Source organism: Salmo salar, chromosome ssa12 (genome assembly GCF_905237065.1).
Source record: "Salmo salar chromosome ssa12, Ssal_v3.1, whole genome shotgun sequence".
NCBI lineage: Eukaryota > Metazoa > Chordata > Actinopteri > Salmoniformes > Salmonidae > Salmo > Salmo salar.
Genome location: NC_059453.1, coordinates 37,310,783 through 37,333,055, shown reverse-complemented (window position 1 = coordinate 37,333,055; position 22,273 = coordinate 37,310,783). Strand labels below are relative to the sequence as shown.

The window sequence follows — 22,273 nt, the reverse complement described above, 5'->3', positions numbered from 1 at the left end:
GCTTCTGACCACTTTCCAGCTCCAATTGTCACCGTCAATCTAGCAAACCATCAAAGGCCTGTCCGCTGCATTCTCTACCTCTAATGCACTGTAAGAAGACAATAAGCATTTCAACCCTAAACATCCGCAAGGGAAGTTCAAACGACATCAGAAACCCCATCTTGGATGTTGTCTTAAGCCCTTGGATGTGTCACGTTCTTTTTTATTTCACCTTTATTTAACCAGGTAGGCCAGTTGAGAACAAGTTCTCATTTACAACTGTGACCTGGCCAAAATAAAGCAAAAACAACAACAGAGTTACACATAAACAAACGTACAGTCAATAACACAACATAAAAATCTATGTACAGTGTGTGCAAATGTAGAAGATTAGGGAGGTAAGGCAATAAATAGGCCATAGAGGCGAAAATAATTACAATTTAGCATTAACACTGAAGTGATAGATGTGCAGATGATGATGTGCAAGTAGAGATACTGAGGTTCAAAAGAGCAAGAAGATAAATAACAACATGGGGATGAGGTAGTTGGGTCGACTATTCACAGATTGGCTGTGTACAGGGTCTGACAGCTGATGCTTAAAGTTAGAGAGGGAGATATGAGTCTCCAGCTTCAGTGATTTTTGCAATTCGTTCCAGTCATTGGCAGCAGAGAACTGGAAGGAAAGGCGGCCAAAGGAAGTGTTGGCTTTGGGGATGACCAGTGAAATATACCTGCTGGAGTGCGTGCTATGGGTGGGTGTTGCTATGGTGACAAGTGAGCTGAGATAAGGCGGGGCTTTACCTAGCAAAGACTTATAGATGACCTGGAGCCAGTGGGTTAGGCGACGAACATGTAACAAATGATAAGTCCACACCCAATGGGCCCCGGTAAAAAGTAGTGCACTATATAGGGAATAGTCATTTGAAACACAACCTTGAAGTGACTGGTATTCCCAACAACACAGAGACATCACAGTACAGTGTTCTTTTATGATAAACAGACTCACACACCTAACATTGATGGTCTTTCATAAAGGGGGCTTTGAAAAAAGTGCCTTGAGCGACTACATGCAGAAGACAATGATACTCTGTAAGGACTGCTTACAAGGTAAGGTTACAAATATGTCATTTTGTCATTTGGCTTACTATCCCTTTATATAAATAAAACATGGTTTACAGTCAGCTGTGGATGATAATACAACTGACACAAATCAAATGTTTGAAATGCCCATGGCACAAGCACAACCTAAGAATATGCCACAAGTAAACCCCAAATCAATTCCTGTTATTGTAGAAGTATGCAGTGTCCTTACAAGAACGGACACACGAAGGGAGAGGAAAGTTGCAGCAAATCAATAGTGCCTATTAACGTTAAAAATGCTACGACAGAGGTCCCCCAGTCCAAAAGCCTTGCAGAAATACTCCAGTCTTGTGTGTCTATACTAAAGCCGCTTCCAAAATGGAACCCTAATTCCCTATGTAGTGCACGATTATTTCCTTTTTTTTTCTAAATAGGGAATAGGGTGCCATTTGGGACACACAACCAAAAGCAAGGCAGGAGCTGTCACAGCGGATATGGTAAAGAGGTGGTTTGACATTAAAAGGAGAGGATTGGGAGAGTCAGGGGGCGGTTCAATGCTGACTGACCCCTCAACCTTCCGCCCAAGAATAGCTTTGGTTGTTGAAGAACACACTCACGTACAAGGACAACAACACACACGGCCGCACGTGGACACACACACATAAACACAAAATGATGAAAGTTAACATTGGATAGCTACAGATGTAGTAACTTCATTTGAGCCAGTTTGCTACAGCAGGAATATCATCCTGCAGCAACAGGAAATGTGAATTATTATAATTTATGGACATTTTTGTAGGGGTTGATACATTTTTTGTAAGGGAAAATGAAGTCTGAAATGTCAAAGTGGAAATTACAAACTTCAGAAGCCTTTTAAAACCGCAAATACAACACACGTTTTAAATGTCCTGTACTGGAGGAATATTCTCCTGCAACAGGTTAATCAAATTATGATCCTATTCTGTACTGTAGATTTAACGGACTGCCTGAAAGTTGAATATTACTGGTAACACACACAAGCGTGCTTCACACAAGCTGGGGCTGCAGTAGTGTTCATTATTTCTATAGGAGATAGTTCTTCCTGTCTGAACTCTTACCAGCCGCAACGTCAGATGGTACCCCCCACAAGCCTCAGGCTGCATATCTGTACACACACACACACATATAGATAACCGCACACATGCCCGTACACAATTCTGCGCACACACACTCACGCACACTCACAGTCCATCAAGCCTACCACCTTCTGACACCCAGTCTGACAAGCCAAACTCAAAGTGAATCCCTGTTGATTTATAGCAAGAAAATGTAAGTAAACATTTCTTTAGTCTCTAGCCTAGCCTACACCCAACAGTTCCCACCCCCTGGGTTGGTTCGTCCCGACTATAGCATCAACAGTTAACTGTAAAATGATTCTGAAAATTGACTAAGACCAAAATGTTAATAAGATGTATTGAGTTGTTGTTTGATTCGGGATTCTAATAGCACCATACCAATTAGAATCAGTAAAATACCAATATAATATCATATGACTGTACAAAATGAGAATTCCACATTGACCCCTAGCCACCCATTTGTAGATCTGAAAGGATTGGATAGGTATAAGCAATAAAGTAATAGGTCCACTTTGTCATCAAACATTTTCGTGATATGGCTTATATCTATCCGAACCTCTCCGATTTCGTATTAAGAGGTGTTAGAGCGATCGGTTGACTTGGAAATAGTGTTATAGGTAGCTCAAAAGTATGAGACCGCTCATAGCAATGGAGTGTTTCCTTAAGGTTGCGTTTTCACACAGAGCAAACATCCTTAGCAAATGAATAGATTATGATTACTAGAATGGAAACCACAGGAGGTTGGTGGCACCTTAATTGGGGGAGGACGGGCTCGTGGTAATGGCTTTCACGTGAATGGAACGTCATTACCAAACTAATTCTAACATTACTTACATATGATCAATTCAACCTCAATAGATGACCTAATCAATCCACGTATCATAGCCAAGAGACAGAAATGGCCTTAGGCAAAAAAAAGTTTGCATCCAAGAGCTAGTTTGCTATTATTCCCACATATGGAAGCAACAGAACAGAATGCAGTTTAGAGATTGTAAGGAGACTGATAACGTGCTATTCATAGCAGAATTCAATTGCGCAACTGATCGGTGACAGATTATCACCAAGCACAAACCAACTATAATTAGGCTGTTTTATGGTAGCAATTACGACTAACTGTGGATCAATGAGTTAGCCTGCTAATGCTAACTAAGAAAAACACTTCCAATTAAAATTGCTTTTTGGATTGTTAGACATCGCCTCTATAGGTTATTGGAGTAGTGAGTCAGTTGGTCTATACCACGCCTAGTTTATCCTTATGAACAAGGATGTGTGTGTGTGTGGGGGGGGGGGGGTGGGTTCAGAATTAGGGCTGTAAAATTCTGATAACTTTCCCAAAATTACCAGGTTTTCCAGAAATCCCGGTTGGAAAATTACCAGAATAAGGAATTTTTTAACCCTATTCTGAATATTTTGTGTTAGTGCTGGGCTAGAATAAAAACGTGTACCCCCCTGAGAGTGTCACGCAAATGGACAAGCAGCACTGATGTAGAGTAACAGGTAACACTTCACCTGCAATCTTCACACATTGTTGCATCGTGACAGGATGTGACATTCAATGCATTTTAATAATACAAGCCATTTGAGCTCTGTGTTTCACTGCTATGCAATAATGTGAAATTGCACGGGATCCCTCCAGGGTACTTACTAGCAACAGCTCTACAAGAATATCAACAGTGTTACTTTAAGTTTTTCTGAATAACAATTCATATCCATCATTATCATCTTATCAAATTATAAGTACATCTTGGATTTTGATGCATTCGATATAAGGAGGCAGCTTTTGAAATAACACAGAGACTCCAAATCTGATATTCCTCTCTATTAGAAAATGATAATCTTATTGTGGAGCAGACAAAGAGCTTGGCCGCAAGCTCCAACAGGTTTACTCTAACACTCCAACTTAATCAAGCCCTGCCATCTGAGGCTGAGATTAAGGTAAATCTGGTCTGATATGGCTCCCAAGGCTAGCTCCACTCCACATTCCTGGCCTGACGTGGGACACATTCCATTTGGGATGCAACCAGGCCTACCTGACTATTATAGAAAAAGCCCCAGATAAACACACACACACACACACACACACACACACACACACACACACACACACCACTCTCATCTAAAGCGATGGGTAACAATAATGGTAGGTATGAAGCAGATGCCTTTTACGCTAATAAGGCCGGTGTGTGGCCTATACAGGATTTAAACCCGCAACTCTACTGTAAGCAACATGCTCCAACCAAATTAACCACTAATGTTATGCTCTCACTGGGTCATAATATACCGCACTTCCATGCATATGGCCTGGGGCATTCAGGTGGGTTTCATTTGCATAACGCTTTTGTATTTTGCCTAGGGTCTTAAGTCAATTCCTCCAAATGTTTAGTGGGTCTCAGAAATAGGCACAGTAATGACTGGAGAAGTAGGATGGTGGGGGAGAGAAGATTTAAGTAAGTCAAATGGAATAATAGGTCAGGAGAGGCTAAACCAGCTGAGACAGTGAGATGAGGTGTAGGGTGACGTTGCCCCTCGACGCTGAGCTTGGGTCAGTTTTGCATTTTCCCCACTGATTGGTGGAGGGGAAGCTGATCCTAGATTTGTGCATAGAGGAAACTTCACCCCAGAGTGTGAGAAGATGGAGGCAAAGATTCTTACCGGGCTCCAGTTTGATGACCTTGATGGCCGCCAGCTCCCCTGTGGTGACGTTCCGAGCCTGGAAGACAAACAAGACAGAGGGTGAGCACATCGACCAGTCTCCACACACAGAAAACCACGGGCGATTGATGGAAAGCTGCCCAAGAGCATACCTTGAGGAGGATGTGTTTTGGAACCGGGGCACGACTTAAAAAAGGTCCAACGGAGATGTTTTTATCTGAATATAAAATCCTTTCTGTGTAACAATTAAGTACCTTACTGTGATTCTTTTTGACCATTTTAAATGAAAACAAACAAAAATCTTTTCTTAGCAAAGAGCAATTTCTCAAGCAAGAATTTTGCTATGACTGTCGAGGAGTGGTCTGAGTGGGGAGAGGAACACTGAAAACTAGCTGTTACTGGTAGACTGGTTTGGAACTCTATTTCTTATTAGTCTATTATCTAATTATCTGCCTGGTGTCCAAAACGCCATCCCACCAAAGCAGGCTGAAATTTCACAGTATATTCCAACCTCATAGTGTGGAAATATAAAACACAGGGAAATCACGTTTGACTGCACTGGGCCTTTAAATAGCTACAGATAAAACTTGCATAGTCATGATGACTCCGGTTTTTCGAGATTCTGGTATAATGGGACTACTGTGTATTCTGGTTTTAATCCCAACCTGACTAGTGCGGAATTGACTGTCACAAGGAAACTCATGTTTCATGTGTTCAGTGAGAAGATATTCAAGTCATTATGGATTGAAAACCAACATGTGGTCATTCAGGATCAGGGAATGATCATTTAGATAATCCGCATATTTTATTGTGGAGAAATGCATTAGGCCTACCTTCAATACAGGTTATTACTAGACGGGGAAATCAAAACACAGAAAAGAAGCATAAAGGCAGACATTTAGCTGACGGAGTCAAAGGTTAATCGAAATTTGTTTAGGATTGAGGTTGAGTTTATGAGGGGTGAGTTAAGGTAAGGGTTAAGTTAGAGCTAGGGTTAGGGGGGGTTGAGGTTAGGGTTACCACTGCCAAGCGTTAAACATGTATGGGCACTCATCCCGTTCAGACTGCACTCTCAAAAGTAATTTCTTCCACAAAAGCACAAGGGGGGCAGTGGATGGAAGGCATGGGAGGAAACAAGACGCAGGATCAATGACTTGAGTCTATTTTTCCATGCCTTCTATCTGCTCCACCATCAGATGCAGAGAATCCCAGTTTAGCAGCAGATGTGATGAGCAAGAAAATCATTCACCGCAAAATGAAGAAAAAAAACTCTTCAGAGCCAGCAAGCTCACATTGTATGTTACATTCAGGAAGGGCTGGGCTTGGAGAGAATGACACATAAAATGAAAACGCCAGCAGGGTAGCCATAAGATACTCAAGTTCCTGTGGATAGACTTACTATACAACATAGCTGACCCCGGGAGTAAAGTGCATCAAGAATCAATGTCATACTTATAATGGCATCTTGGCATGTGTCACAGCAAAGGTGACACTTCTGCGCTTCCTTTGAAGCGATTGTAAAAAGCCTTGGTGAAATTGAATACAAATTTCTGCTCAGTCTTTCACTAATGACCTGGATGCGCTTTGCGAAAAACACCTCCAAAAGATTAACTAGCACCTTTATGGGAAACGTAGACCGCTCGGAGATCAATAGCAGGATCAACCGCACTGGTGGTGTTAACAGGCACTTCTACCAAAGGTCGATATCTAATTTCGTAGAAAATGGCAAATCATATTGGCCATTACCGCGTGTTAAATGCCAACTACGCCTGTGAAGTACAACGACCACCACCAGCACACCACCCCCACCTCATCCCACCACCCACCCTACGGTGAGAGCTGAGGACCGTGGGAAACCACCCACCGCGTATCGACCAGTGCCCTTGAGGGGGCGAAGGGAGAGGAAGGGGCTGGTTGATGATGATCATGTCACAAGGTGTCGGTATGGTTAAGTCCGTTGGGTTTCCCCCTCTGTCTAGTTTCTCCATATATGTTAGATACTAGAATGGCACCATCATCTAGCCTTCTGGAGTCAAGTGGCTATGTTCCAATACATGCATTTGAAGTTGTACAGTATGCTAGAACGGGCAATCGGAAACAAGTCACTGTCATGTTAATCCACCTATCCAGGCTTTTCAGATTTCTGATCGTCAAGAACAGGAGAACAAGACTCAATAGCTCTCAACGGGACATCACTTCAGTAACCCTGAACCAAAAATAAATTGTAATCTATTTGATTAGGTTCTGTGTTAGATAGGAGCCGGAAAGTCTTTGGTGGCTGCATCCCCCTCTCCGCAAGTCTAAGGGGCCAAAACGTCACCTCCCCATCCGAAATTCAAAGGATGCCCCGCCCTGCGAAATTGTGATTCCTCAATATAACCAGTGACGCAAACCCAGTGCAGTGCAACAATGTTCCTCGCTAGTTGCCGCATCCCAGAGTCTGTTGATGGACGTTGCGTGAACATTTATGTTACGCACTCTGTCGACGAGTGATTAAAGCAAATGAGCTTAGAGCAAATGTCGTCACGGTGGCAAAGGAAAAGGAGGAGAAGCAGACAGGCCATGAAACCTTTACTCTGACCGGCCCCCACCTAATTCTTCTCCGACCTCTCTAGGAACTTCAACCCCTACTCCTTCCAACCTTCCCATGCCCCTTTCCCTCCATTGGGAGCACTAACCCCACCCCAACCGCTCCAGTGCCACTCAGCCAAGGCAACACAGGGTCAAGATACAGCTTTCCCCTCCATCGGGAACGCTGACCCAACTCTCCTCCGCCCCAGTGCCATGCACTCAGCCAAGCTTAGGCAGCACAGGCGCAGGGCACAGCAGGCCCTTTGGCTACCATCTCAGGTAATTACAGCCAGAGAAAATAAATCGCAACATAGACCAAAACGACACGGGCCACAGGGGCCGCAGGGTTCGCACAGACTGTAGAGCAGAATCTGAAGCAACCAACCTGTTCTTTGCACCAGGGCAGCATTTATTTCACTGCATTTTGAGCAAATTAGATAGATACTTGTTCAAGGCAATGTGTAGGCTTGTTGCTTTTGGATGTGGTCAGCTATAGCGGTTATGTGGTGTTTAAAATGTGATGTAATTACTGTCATTGTTTGTAAGAATAACGGATGGAAATATAATCCAGAAATGCAGTGAGGCATGTTGTTTTCTGTGTCTGATCAAAATATTCCTGAAAGTCAACACTCAAACATCAGAGACATGTCAGGAGGGAGACTAAAAAGAGGATGTTCATGGCAGACACTTCTGTCTTTATTGGGTGATTTAATGTGAAAATGGAGCAACCAATGACCCTGACGTTGTGGACTTTTCTGAAATGTAACCCATAGAAATGACCTTTGGAGGAAAGATGTTTATTATACATTTCACATCTGTCTCAATATGGATTGAGAAATAAGTCATGTTTTGTTCCATTTTCACACAGAATGACCCTATTTCCCTTCTGCATGCCTGCTCATAGCAGTGCTGTGGAATTCCACTCACTTCCTGGTCTGAGTGAAACAAGAACTACCATTGATCCAGCAGCTTTGTTTACAAAGGGAGTACGACAGATAGGGGTGGCTAATGCTAAATGCTAATCTTTCATGGTGAGGAAAGAGAAGAACTCCTTTGAATTTGTACTGAAAAGTGTTACAGTGGAGAGAAGGCATCCATGAAGTATTTAACATGTTAAAGGGATAGTTCACCCAAATTACAAAATGGCATGTATTGACTTGCATTGTACTTGTGCCTTAAATGCAAAAAAGTTAGCACTTGGAGACAGTCGCCAGGTAAACAAAACCAAAGCAAGACATCTTGTCCATTGACTGCTTACAGGGTAAGGAAACTAATATGTAATTTGTGTGAACTAACCCTTTAACAGTTTCCTGAGTCAAGTAAAACCGGTGTATGGTTTTGCATAGCGACCATTATAAAATACCAGGTAGACTCCCGTCTGAAATATGCAAACCACAAAATGTTTTACAAAAATACAGCCACAAATTTTTAATGCAGGTTTGATAGAATCCAAGCCACTTTAATGTCAACAGTGTACTTCCAACTTTGGACAGACACTCAGAATGACATATTTATAATATAATAAAACATGTCACTTAGCAGATGCTTTATATTCAAAGCGACTTATTGTTCAGTAAGTGCATGTGATCACTGCGGGAGTTTCACAGGCGATATTGACGTTGCTAGCTCAATGTTTGCTCAACTTGCTCAACTTCAAGGCCTGAGGAACAAGTCTCAAAACCTCAACCCTAGGAAACAGTGACTAGGGTCTGGTTTCAATAACAGACTGTTTTGGCAACTTCGATAAGGGGGAAAAAAATTCCAGGGTGGGTTCTTTTCAGACAGACAACTCTCTCAACAAATCACGAGACAGACATGCCAGAACGTTGCAATTTGAAACCAAAGTTTTCAGTCAAAACCTTTGCAGTGGTTTTAGTGAAGGTAGCTGAAGAAAACTAGCCACTTGCAAAATGCACTCATTAGAAATAACCTCTGTGATCTCCATCTTGCTAGATACTATTTTGTATTTTATTCAAGCGGATAAGATCGTGACGTGGGCAGTGACGTAGTTACTCTATACCTAAAGAGTCCATCATTGAAACCAGACCATAATTACAGTTGCTTAGGGTCGGGTTTTCAAGACTACTGAAGAACAGGTCCGATAAGAGCTGACAGAGAGGATTTCCTCAGCTTTCCAAACCACAGGGTTCAAAAGTGAGAAAACCTGTGTCCAGCCTCTCACACCTTTGGGTGACACCTCTGTGAGAGCGGGGTACAGAAAAATCAATGATTAGAAGCACGCTGGGGCGTGCTTCTAATCATTGCAGATAGAAATAGTATGAATAGAGCTGACAACTCCCTATTCTACTGTACATGACAGATAATCCAACATGTTCTACACAGTACATTTCTATCTAAACATGCATCCTCCTCAGGCCCCTGGGTCCAAGTCTTTGTTTCACTTTGTTTTAAAGGTCTCTATTTAGGCTACTTGTCAGTCATGTTAATGAAATGTTAAATAATGTTGTGGTCCTCTGTAGCTCAGTTGGTAGAACGTGGCGCTTGCAATGCCAGGATAGTGGGTTCGATTCCTGGGACCACCCATATGAAAAATGTATGCGGGTATGACTGTACGACGCATTGGATAAAAGCATCTGCTAAAAGGCATATATTATACATATAAATGGTAATTGCATATTAATGACCCGATAATTACTTAGGATGCAAAAAGAAACTGACCCTAGATCAAGGTCAAAATCAACTGCTGGGATGTAGGGATGTAACGATTCAGCACTACGCATTGGTCCCAGTTCAAATGTCCCCGGGTCCCTAAATTGATCCAAATTTAGCATGAATCGGTCACAAAATTGATTCAAACATTATGAATCGGCGGTACACAAAAATGCTTTGCTCATATTACTTTCTACCTTCCGAAAATACCTCATATTTTGTGACAACTGATGCGTCCTCTCTTTCAGTGTCGAACTAAGCAACTGTGTTGACAGTCATTGATGAACAAGTAATTTTACATGCCAAACAACCCAGGCATTATCAGTAGGCTAGCCAAACTGCACTCGGTGCACGGCTTAGCATGCTGACCAAGAGGTAGGCCGAGCGTCACCTTCAGCATTCAAATGTTTGTAAAATGGCTTGCGCATTATTAGGCTTTATTAGTTGAGTGACAGGCAATGTAATTTGCTAGATTATTGTAATCAAATGCGCTGTTGAAAAGTGTTTTTTACCGGAATAAAGTAGCCTAAACTACTGCCTGAGAAACGTCTCATCTGGCTATAGGCTATAATACCTGCTGATCGGGGCTTAGGCTACCTTACATTTCATTTTCAATTGTTCAGGTTTACCATCAGCAATAGTTTTGGTCATTTTTAGATATACGGGGTAAAGTTGATCATTTCATGAGGACAGAAAACTTCCAAACGGTTTGACATGGGGGGGTGGGTGAAAAATGGGTGAAACCCAAAATGGGTGAAACCCAAAGTTGTGCTATATATTCATTGGCTATGTCATATGAATTTTTTAGATAAATATTGATTACATTACTAGCTCAAACACTTTGAATCTGCAAAAATTACTAATTAATTAGTGGGTGATGGTGATTTCAGATCAAAAGTGGAGGGAGAAAAAGCAAACATTGCCTCCCTTATCTGATAGTGCGGTGGTAGACACCCTGTTTCCCTTATGGCTCAGCACAGGTGCCTACATTACACATGTATATAATTCTCACACACAGACAGACAAACGGAGAGCGAGAGAGGTCAGCTCAGAGAGATCCAGCTCAGAGAGATCCAGCTCAGAGAGGCCCAGCACGAGTGCCATCAGCAGTAGTTTTGAATTTAGAATGGAAAATTAATGTATTTATGCAACAAATGTTAGTGTATCGAATTGCACCGAATCAATTCAAACTAAAACGTATCATATCAGAGGCCATGTATCTAGATACGTATCGAATCGTCTTGAAAGGGAAAGATGCACATCCCTAATGCTAACCATAGCCACAAAAAGGGTAGATGGGGAACCGAAAGGGTGCTAAGACAAAAAAAGGAGGCCTTTTATTATTTTAAGCATTTGACTCCTGAATAGGGTGTTTATGACAATTCCCGGATGTGGATACACGTTCATACAAAGTGCCTGTGAAGGACAGTCTAGTGTGATTTCAGTGTCTGACCATTAACTCCATTCTGTAATGTTAGAAATATTTATTCATTATTTAAAAGCTCCTTTATAATGCCTACATAGAGGTGTCATCAGCATGTCATTCAAGCACAAAGTAAGGAGATGGGTTTAGGGTCTTGTGCTTCATACCAGACAGAATCTGGTTATGTGACAGCATTTGTCAACTTCTAATGTAACGTCAATTAAGTAGTGTTTATGACATCCTTATGTAGCTAGGCATTATGACGACATATTTAAAACAAAGTGTTAGGCTATTTTAAAGCAGTAGTGACAAGCATTTATGAACTGCTCATATACCTCTTATGAATGTGTTATGTAAGGGTTATGAACGTGTTATGAAGGCCTTATGTAGGTACCCTTCAAATAAAGCCGACGACATATCAGAGCCAGGTGTGTTCAAAGTCAGGGTCGTGAGCCCCGGTTGGTCCGCATGGGGAGATTCCAATCTCGGCGCTGTGATAGCTGAACAGGAAGGGACAATGGCCCAGTTGTGGGACTCAGGTAAATAATTGATGAAAAATTCCAAGTGTGAAAGGATTGGGTGACAACATTTATGAGGGTTTGCAGAGGAAAAGAACACTGTGTTTCGCAACAGTCTTTTTATACAAAGACAGTTAATTGATACTGTAAAATAGATGCTTTGTATTGACACATGAAAAGGATGGCCTCACTGTCTCCTAGCTAAGGGTAGACTTTTGATTTTATTTTCATACCATGAGAAAGACGTACCAAGAGATATGTAGGCCTACCGAGAGATTAATGGCGAGAGAGTGATAGAGAGAACGAGATCTCAACAGACTGAATGTGTATCAGATTAGTATCTAATTGGCTAGGAGGAAGAGAAGAGAGAACAGGAGAGGCAGAGAAAGAGAGAGAGAGTGTAGTATGTGTTGTGAAGGCAGGTCAACAAGGATCAAGACAAGAGGGTTAGTAAGCTAAAGTGTTTATCACCTTAACCAAATCAAGAGTATAGCCGTGCCTCTGGACAGCTTAAATGGACTGAGATGACTGGATGCCAAGTAGGCTCTTCACTACACTCTCTCTACACAATGGCTGCTGCTGGACCACATCCAGTCAATGTCTATTCAAAGTTCAGCCCCAAACTTCAAAGAGTTCCGGTTGAGCTGAACTTGGGGTGTATTCAGTGCACACCGTAGAAAAATGTTTCGCAACGAGTTTCTATCGGACAAATTCAGGTAGGTCCCTCTTCGTTTCATTTGTTTTCTTCTGTTTGGTTTCTAGTGAATACACCCCTGAAAGTTGAGGTAGCACATGAAATGCAGTACTTCCTGAAATGCAGGAAAATCAATGGGCCTGTTGGAATACTTCAAATGTATCCTTCCCTCCTTCCTTTCTTGAAGTAATCACAGATCGGAATTGGTTGGATCAGTGAAATAATGGGGTGGTAACCTTGCTTTCATCTTTCCAATCACTTATAGAGCTGTTGATTACCTCAAGGAAACAAGGAAGGATGCATAAGTATTCTAACAAGGCCATTGAGTTTGAAGGAGGCCTAACTCTGTCTGAGGAGATCTGCTTACACAATCCATTTCCCAGTTAACCACCACAGCCCTTAGAAAGAGAATGAACAAATTCTACTCAAACCAGGACTGCGACGCAAATATGCAACGTCACCATATTTCCTTTAGACCCGCACTCTGCCTCTCACTATATCTCTCTTGTTCACTTTCCCTCTCACTTTCCCGCACATTCTCTATCTATTTATCCATCTGCCTTTCCCTCCCCTCCATTTTTCATCTTTCCATCCCCCAACTCCACACACACCCTTCCCAATAGGGCTTCCTCAGATTGTTGAAATCAATACAAAACCATTTTCTAGACACATAGAAGCCGCAGAACTATCAAAACAACCCGACCCAAGCATGATGTACTGTCCAAACAGGCAGTTCAGCTATTTAAAAAGGAGTGGGAGGACGGTATCCCCTCACTTGTCAGTCTCACCTTAGGAAAGGAGAAAGCAGGGACAGTGAGAGGCAGACCCTCTGCTGCTCACTCCCTCCCTCCGTTAACACTGAACATCAGATGCAGGCACCATCAGTCCAGTAAAATAAAAAAAGCTAATTATTTCAATTTATGCTGTGCCTCGCAAGTGATACAACAACTGATCTGTTTTTGTTATCAAAGCTCGTGTTTTGGAATATAATATGGTCTTAAAAGAACAATATTGTCAGGCTAAGCACATAGCCAATATGCTGTGATAATACAGTATATACAGGCTACTGCACAAACTTCAGTCCTACAGAACTGTTTTTATTAATGTTGCATAGGCTTATATTTTTTTAAGTCATGTTTAAAAAAAATCTGAGCAGTAGCTTTCGGCTTGCTTTTTAACTGCGAAAGTGATCTGGACTCAGAAAAGGTTGGTGATCACTGCTATGGACAGCATAAGCCTATGAGAAATAGCCATTTTGGCCGCGGACGTCACTGTTACTGTATAGAGCAAGTTTTCAAGGTGTTTGTGGGGGCTGCATGTTGTGGTAATTCGGCCATTCTGTGGCTCCGGTGGAGTTTTCTATACAGCATGCCAGGTGCGGGCTAAACTGAAATGCCACGCTTTGGCAATGGATCCGATCGCGGATCTGGCGGCATTTCAGAGAATACCGAGAGCCATGCTTTCTTTGGAGGGGTGAATTGTGGATTTTCCTTAAGTTTCTTTTTTGATTTTAGGATCAATGTTGTCACAGTTGCTTCTTCTTGAAGAGGCAGCTGCTAACATTCCAATGCCATAGCTAGCTATCCTCTTCCTCCTTTTCTGAATCAATTTCTGGCCATTTCTTTCTAGCTGGCAAAATAAGTGAGATAGATTTTGTGTACTGCCATATGTTGAATACATAACTAAGTTTGTCACTGCTATGGGCTAGTAAATATCCTAAACCTAGCCAGCTAGACAATGATAGCCACAAGCTAAATCCGGGGAGAGAGGGAGGAAAGAATTCACTTGGTTTCATCTGCTGCTTGCTAAATCAAACACATATTTCCACATATAATTGATATATTGTAGAAAAATCCTGACAGACGTTTCCATATTAAAAAGTGAAGTGCCACTTACAGCTTACCACATTACAGTAGGTTACAGGCAACATGTTCCTCCACCGTGTGAGTCATAGAAATGACAATCTTGCGTTCGTGGCTTTCCATCAGTTTTCATGGCTTTTATACGCAGGGAGCATAAACTGTACAATTGTATACAAACAATTATTTTTTCAAGAACCCATTTTTCATGAACCCATGTATATTAGTTAATATACAGCACCAACTACAAAAATATATGTTAGGGTCGGTACATTGTCAGCTACCTGGACTTGGTGTTCATGACAATAACAGTTAACACGTACTATCATGACCATGCTATAACACTCTCATACCACAGTCATATGAATGTCATTGTAGAGAAACACAGCTATAAGTAGGGCTGGGCAGTATACCGTATTTTACTATATACCGATATTGCTGCACGGACCGGTTACGGGTTTTTACTTTACCTTCTATAACGGTATTTGAAAGTTTGGTATGTTAAATGTGATATGCCTTGTGTAATGTCCATTTTTATAGTTTACACCACTACTTGAGTCATCCCTCTCCGCTCTCTCCATGCCACTTTACACACAGACTTAGCCCCGCCCAATGTCACTCAAGGAGTTGTTGTTGCTTGACCACGAGACACTTGCGTTCAGTCTGCATGGTCAATGCAGCACATGCAGGATTTTCTTAGCAAGATTTAGCTAAATCGTGTTAGCCCGCTAATGCTAATCACTAGTTAGGTAGCTAGCTAGCTAATAAATGTACAGAGTCAGAGCAAACGTAGCTTGCTAATACAGCCTGATACCAGTGCTGTAGTAGGCCTAAATCAGCATGTTGTTTGTGCAACAGTATCTTTTAAATCAAAGAGGAATAGGCAAAGCATGAATATGTTGGCTATATGAAGAAACATTTAATGTAGCCAAAGATTATAGGGTCTCCAAGGAAACACTGACCATCACTTTGGTTCCAACCCTGTCACAATAATTCCTCCCTGGCATTTTCGTTTGTTGTAATGTCAAACAACACTGTATTCAAAGTGCCCACTATTATTTATATTCCAACCATAGAATTAGAGTAAACATTATGTATTGAACAAAAATATGAAATGCAACATGTAAAGTGTTGGTCCCATGTTTCATGAGCTGAAATAAAAGATCCCATAAAATGTTCCATATGCTCAAAAAGTGTATATCTCTCAAATGTTTAGCACAAATTTGTTTACATCCCTATTAGTGAGCATTTCTCCTTTGCCAATATAATCTATCCACCTGACAGTTGTGGCATATCAATAAGCAGATTAAACAGAATGATCATTACACGGGTACACCTTGTGCTGGGGACAATAAAGGCCACTAAAATGTGCAGTTGTCACACAACACAATGCCACAGATGTCTCAAGTTGAGGGAGCGTGCAATTGGCATGCTGACTGCATGAGTGACCAACAGAGCTGTTTCCAGATAATTCAAATGTTAATTTCTGTACCATGAGCCACCTCATAGAGAATTTGGCAGTACGTCCAACTGGCCTCACAACCGCAGACCACGTGTAACTACGCCAGCCCAGGACCTCCACATCCGGCTTCTTCACCTGCGTGATCGTCTGAGACCAGCTACCCGGACAGCTGATGAAAATGTTGGTTTGCACAAACAAAGAATTTCTGCAAAAACTGTCAGAAACCGTCTCAGGCACATCTGCGTGCTCAACAGGGTCTTGACCTGACTGCAGTTTGTCGCCGTAACCGACATCAGTGGGCAAATTCTCACCTTCGATGACCACTGGCACGCTGGAGAAGTGTGCTCTTCATGGATTAATCCCTGTTTCAACTGTACCGGGCAGATGGCAAAAAGCGTGTACGGCGTCGTGTGGGAGAGCGGTTTGCTGATGTCAACGTTGTGAACAGGGGTTATGGTATAGGCAGGTATAAGCTACGGACAACGAACACAATTGCATTTTATTGATGACAATTTGAATGCACAGAGATACCGTGATGAGATCCTGAGGCCCATTGTCGTGCCATTCATCCACCGCCATAACCTAATTTTTTTGCATAATAATGCATGGCCCAATGTCACAAGGATCTCTACACAATTCCTGGAAGATAAAAAAGTCCCAGTTCTTCCATGGCCTGCATAATCACCAGACACGTCACCCATTGAGCATGTTTGTGATGCTCTGAATCGACGTTTACGACAGCATTTTCCAGTTACCACCAATATCCAGCAAGTTCGCATTGAAGAGGAGTGGGACAACATTCCACAATCAACAGCCTGATCAACTATGTGAAAGAGATGTGAAGCGCTGCATGAGGTAAATGGTGGTCACACCAGATACTGACTGGTTTTCTGATCCACGCACCAACCTTTGTTTGTATTTTTATCTGTGACCATCAGATGCATTATTTGTATTCCCAGTCATGTGAAATCCATAGATTGGAGCCTAATGAATTTATTTCAATTGACTGATTTCCTTATATGAACTGTAAACTCAGTAAAATCTTTGAAATTGTTGCATGTTGCATTTATATTTTTGTTCAGTGTATTTCCATTACTCCAACAGTTCACCCAAGTATTTTGATCTAAATCGCAAGTCAAATCGCAACATTTGGTTAAAAATAAGGCCTAGTTTTCTTTCCCCATATCGTGCAGCCCTATGTGGCAGCGTAGAAATGACCTCAAATGAGTGCAAGAAATGCAGAAATTGATAGAAATGCAGGAAATTATTTTAGGTTGAATTGAACAGTATAAAACAATTCGAATTGAGAAAGATCCATTTAAATCACTTATAAAGCAAATTAAGAACTTTTATTATTGAAAAACTTAAATACCATCCAAAATTTGAAACATACAGTGATATGATATTTTTGGCCACTTAGTATAAGCCATTTGTTAGCAAACAACTGGTATGCTGTCCATTACAATAACAGTTATAACACCTTCATGACATAGTCACAAGAATGACAAAGCGAGAGCTTGGGACTTTAAGGTTCTATCTGCATTTTTGTCCAAATTTAGTTATTTGACATAGCCTTGTTCTGTTCAATGTCCTCTACCTAAATATGCCATGAAAATGTTGTTAAGTTCAAAAGAATACAAGACAGAAATTGCTGACACCATTCAAACCAATGAGGGTTCGGAACTTTAAAGCCAATTATCTCAGAGTCATCTTTCTGCAGATAGAATCTTATAATCCCAAGCTCTCTATAGGTAAATAAATGTAGATTACATTTTAGTCATTTAGCAGACGCTCTTATCCAGAGCAACTTTTGTCTCAGCATATGACAATAATGTTCCTGACAATGGCAAATTATTCATAGTTATTAGATTATTACTGTACTTGTTCCGTCATTCTTGAAGCACACTGTCTGGAAAAGCCAAGTCCTCCTACTCACAAAAAAACATTGAAGGAACTCAGACATTTCATTAGCATTCTTTCACATGCAAGAATGTTAACTTAAAGTCAAGGATGATAGACGTTGAGGAATCTAATGGAGCCACAGGGAGTAGGGTGAAGTTGCCCCTAGCCACAGATCTTGGAGCAGTTTAGCATTTTCCCCACTAATGGTTAAGGTTAGGATTGGGTGATGGGCAGCCGATTCTAGATCTGTACATACGGGAATTTTTTCACTGGAGCGCAAAATGCTGTCATGTTGCATCTAGGTAAATCACCATTAGAAAGCCTCTATGGGCCTCCGTAATAGTCTTGATATTGCACTCATGCAAGTGTTTTCTGGAATGTGAACGCATATACAGAGGCTTGCTAAAGTATTCACCCCCTTGGCATTTTTCTTATTTTGTTGCCTTACAACCTGGAATTAAAATGGATTTTAGGGGGGGGGTTGTATCATTTGATTTACACAACTCTGAAGATTCACAATCAAAAATATTTTGCAACAAACAAGAAATAAGACAAAAAAACAGAAAACTTGAGAGTGCATAACTATTCACCCCCCCCCCAAAAAAAAAATACTTTGTTGAGCTACCTTTTGCAGCAATTACAGCTGCAAGTCTCTTGGGGTATGTCTCTACAAGCTTGGCACATCTAGCCACTGGGATTTTTGCCCATTCTTCAAGGCAAAACTGCTCCAGCTACTTCAAGTTGGATGGGTTCGGCTGGTGTACAGCAATCTTGAAGTCATAGTACAGATTTTCAATTGGACTGAGGTCTTGGCTTTGACTAGGCCTTTACAAGACATTTAAATGATTCCACTTAAACCACTTGAGTGTTGCTTTAGCAGTATGCTTAGGGTCATTGTCCTGCCGGAAGGTGAACCTCCGTCCCAGTCTCAAATCTCTGGAAGACAAACAGGTTTCCCTCAAGAATTTCCCTTTATTTAGCACCATCCATCATTCCTTAAATTCTGACCAGTTTACCAGTCCCTGCCGATTCCCCACAGAATGATACTGCCACCACCACGCTTAACTGTGGGGATGGTGTTCTTGGGGTGATGCGGGGTGTTGGGTTTGCACAAGACATAGCGTTTTCCTTGATGGCCAAAAAGCAAAATTATAGTCTCATCTGACCAGAGAACCTTCTTCCATATGTTTGGGGAGTCTCCCACATGCCTTTTGGCGAACACAAATGTGTTTGCTTATTTTTTTCTTTAAGCAGTGACTTTTTTCTGGCTACACTTCCATAAAGCCCAGCTCTGTGGAGTGTACGGCTTAAAGTGGTCCTACGGACAGATACTCCAATCTCCGCCGTGGAGCTTTGCAGCTCCATCAAGGTTATCTTTGGTCTCTTTGTTGCCTTTATGATTAATGCCCTCCTTGCCTGGTCCGTGAGTTTTGCTGTGTGGCCCTCTCTTGGCAGGTTTGTTGTGGTGCCATATTCTTCCTATTTTTTAATAATCAATTTTATGGTGCTGTGTGGGACGTAAAAAGTGTATTTTTATTTTTTATAACCAACCCAGATCTGCACTTCTCCACAACTTTGTCCCTGACCTGTTTGGAGAGCTCCTTGGTCTTCATGGTACCGCTTGCTTGGTGGTTCCCCTTGCTTAGTGGTGTTGCAGACTCTGGGGCCATTCAGAACAGGTGTAGAGTTGAAGTCGGAAGTTTACATACACTTAGGTTGGAGTCATTAAAACTTGTTTTTAAACCACTCCACAAATGTATTGTTAACCTCTTGGGGCTAGGTGGGACGCTAGCGTGCCACCTGTGGTGCACTCCATCAACAGCAGGTGCATTTCAAGAGCGGCAAATTTGAATCCAAATAAATGTCAAAATTCAAATTTTTCAAAAATACAACTATGTTACACCATTTGAAAGATAAACATCTCCTTAATCTAACCACGTTTTACGATTTCAAAAAGGTTTTACGGCGAAAGCATAAATTTAGAGTATGTTAGGACAGTACATTTACAAGAGTTGTGTGTAATGTTTTGTCAAGTCAAAGACAGGGTCACCAAAACCATAAAACCAGCTAAAATGATACACTAACCTTTTACAATCTCCATCAGATGACACTCCTAGGACATTATGTTAGACAATGCATGCATTTTTAGTTCTATCAAGTTCATATTTATATACAAAAACAGCGTTTTACTATGGCATTGATGTTGAGGAAATCGTTTCCCTCCAATAACCGGCAGTCAAGTCAGCGTCACAAATTAAATAATTAAAATTAGAAAACATTGGTAAAATATTATATTGTCATTTAAAGAATTATAGATTTACATCTTTTGAACGCAATCAACTTGCCAGATTTAAAAATAACCTTACTGGGAAATCACACTTTGCAATAATCTGAGCACTGTGCCCAGAAAAATACGGCGTTGCGATACAGACTAGACGTCATGTTGGGGAGATCTAAAATCGAAAATACTATGTAAATAATCCATTACCTTTGATTCTCTTCATCAGATGTCACTTCCAGGTATCACAGGTCCATAACGAATGTAGTTTTGTTCAAAAAAGCTCATCATTTATGTCCAAAAATCTCCGTCTCGTTAGCACATGATGTAAGCCAGCCGGACTTCGTCATGAACGAGGGGAAAAAATATATTTCCGTTCGTTCAAACATGTCAAACGTTGTATAGCATAAATCATTAGGGCCTTTTTTAACCAGAACATGAATAATATTCAAGGTGGGACGAATGCATAGCCTTTTATAACGTATTGGAACGAGGGTACCCAACATGAAGTAGCGCGCCAGGTGTCTAATGGGACATCACCGTTCCATGGCTCTTGTTCGGTCAGATCTCCCTCCAGAAGACTCAAAACACTTTGTAAAGGCTGGTGACATCTAGTGGAAGCAATAGGAAGTGCCAAAATATTCCTAAACCCCTGTGTTTTTCAATGGGATAGGTTTAAAGTCAATACAACACATCAGGTATCCACTTCCTGTCAGAAAATGTCTCAGGGTTTTGCCTGCCAAATGAGTTCTGTTATACTCACAGACACCATTCAAACAGTTTTGGAAACTTTAGAGTGTTTTCTATCCATATATAATAAGTATATGCATATTCTAGTTACTGGGTAGGATTAGTAACCAGATTAAATCGGGTACATTTTTTTTATCCAGACGTGCAAATGCTGCCCCCTAGACCCAACAGGTTAACAAACTATAGTTTTGGCAAGTCGGTTAGGACATCTACTTTGTGCATGACACAAGAAAGTTTTCCAACAATTGTTGGATTATTTCACTTATAATTCATTGTATCACAATTCCAGTGAGTCAGATGGTTACATACACTAAGTTGACTGTGCCTTTAAACAGCTTGGAAAATTCCAGAAAAGGATGTCATAGCTTTAGAAGCTTCTGATAGGCTAATTGACATAATTTGAGTCAATTGGAGGTGTACCTGTGGATGTATTTCAAGGCCTACCTTCAAACTCAGTGCCTCTTTGGTTGACATCATGGGAAAATCATCAGCCAAGACCTCAGAAAAATGATTGTAGACCGCCACAAGTCTGGTCCATCCTTGGGAGCAATTTCTAAATGCCTGAAGGTACCACGTTCATCTGTACAAACAATAGTACGCAAGTATAAACACCATGGGACCACGCAGCCGTCATACTGCTCAGGAAGGAGACGCGTTCTGTCTCCTCGAGATGAACGTACTTTGGTGCAAAAAGTGCAAATCAAACCCATAACACAGCAAAGGACCTTGTGAAGGTGCTGGAGGAAATAGGTACAAAAGTATCTATATCCACAGTAAAACAAGTCCTATATCGACATAACCTAAAAGGCCGCTCAGCAAGGAAGAAGCCACTGCTCCAAAACCGCCATAAAAAAGCCAGACTACGGTTTGCAACTGCACGTAGTTTTTGGAGAAATGTCCTCTGGTCTGATGAAACATAAATAGAACTGTTTGGCCATAATGAACATCGTTATGTTTGGAGGAAAAAGGGGGAGGCTTGCAAGCTGAAGAACAACATCCCAACTGTGAAGCACGGGGGTGGCAGCATCATGTTGTGGGGGTGCTTTGCTGCAGGAGGGACTGGTGCACGTCACAAAATAGATGGCATGAGGTAGGAAAATTTGGTGGATATATTGAAGCAACATCTCAAAACATCAGTCAGGAAGTTAAAGCTTGGTGCAAATGGGTCTTCCAAATGGCCAATGACCCAAGCATACTTCCAAAGTTGTGGCAAAATGGCTTAAGGACAACAAAATCAAGGTATTGGAGTGGCCATCACAAAGCCCTGACCTCAATCCCATAGAAAATTTGTGGGCAGAACTGAAAAAGCGTGTGCGAGCA

At 41.5% G+C, this 22,273-nt stretch overlaps 1 protein-coding gene across 3 annotated transcripts in view; it reads right to left on the bottom strand.

Annotated features, from left to right (window-relative positions):
* Positions 1-22,273, bottom strand: part of map4k3a (mitogen-activated protein kinase kinase kinase kinase 3a) — a 99,168-nt gene that overhangs the window by 63,082 nt on the left and 13,813 nt on the right. For all 3 annotated transcript variants that reach the window (XM_045691311.1, XM_045691313.1, XM_045691312.1), the window contains exon 2: positions 4,827-4,884. In XM_045691311.1, coding sequence (XP_045547267.1) covers positions 4,827-4,884 — 58 coding nt within the window. The remainder of the gene's footprint in view (positions 1-4,826; positions 4,885-22,273) is intronic.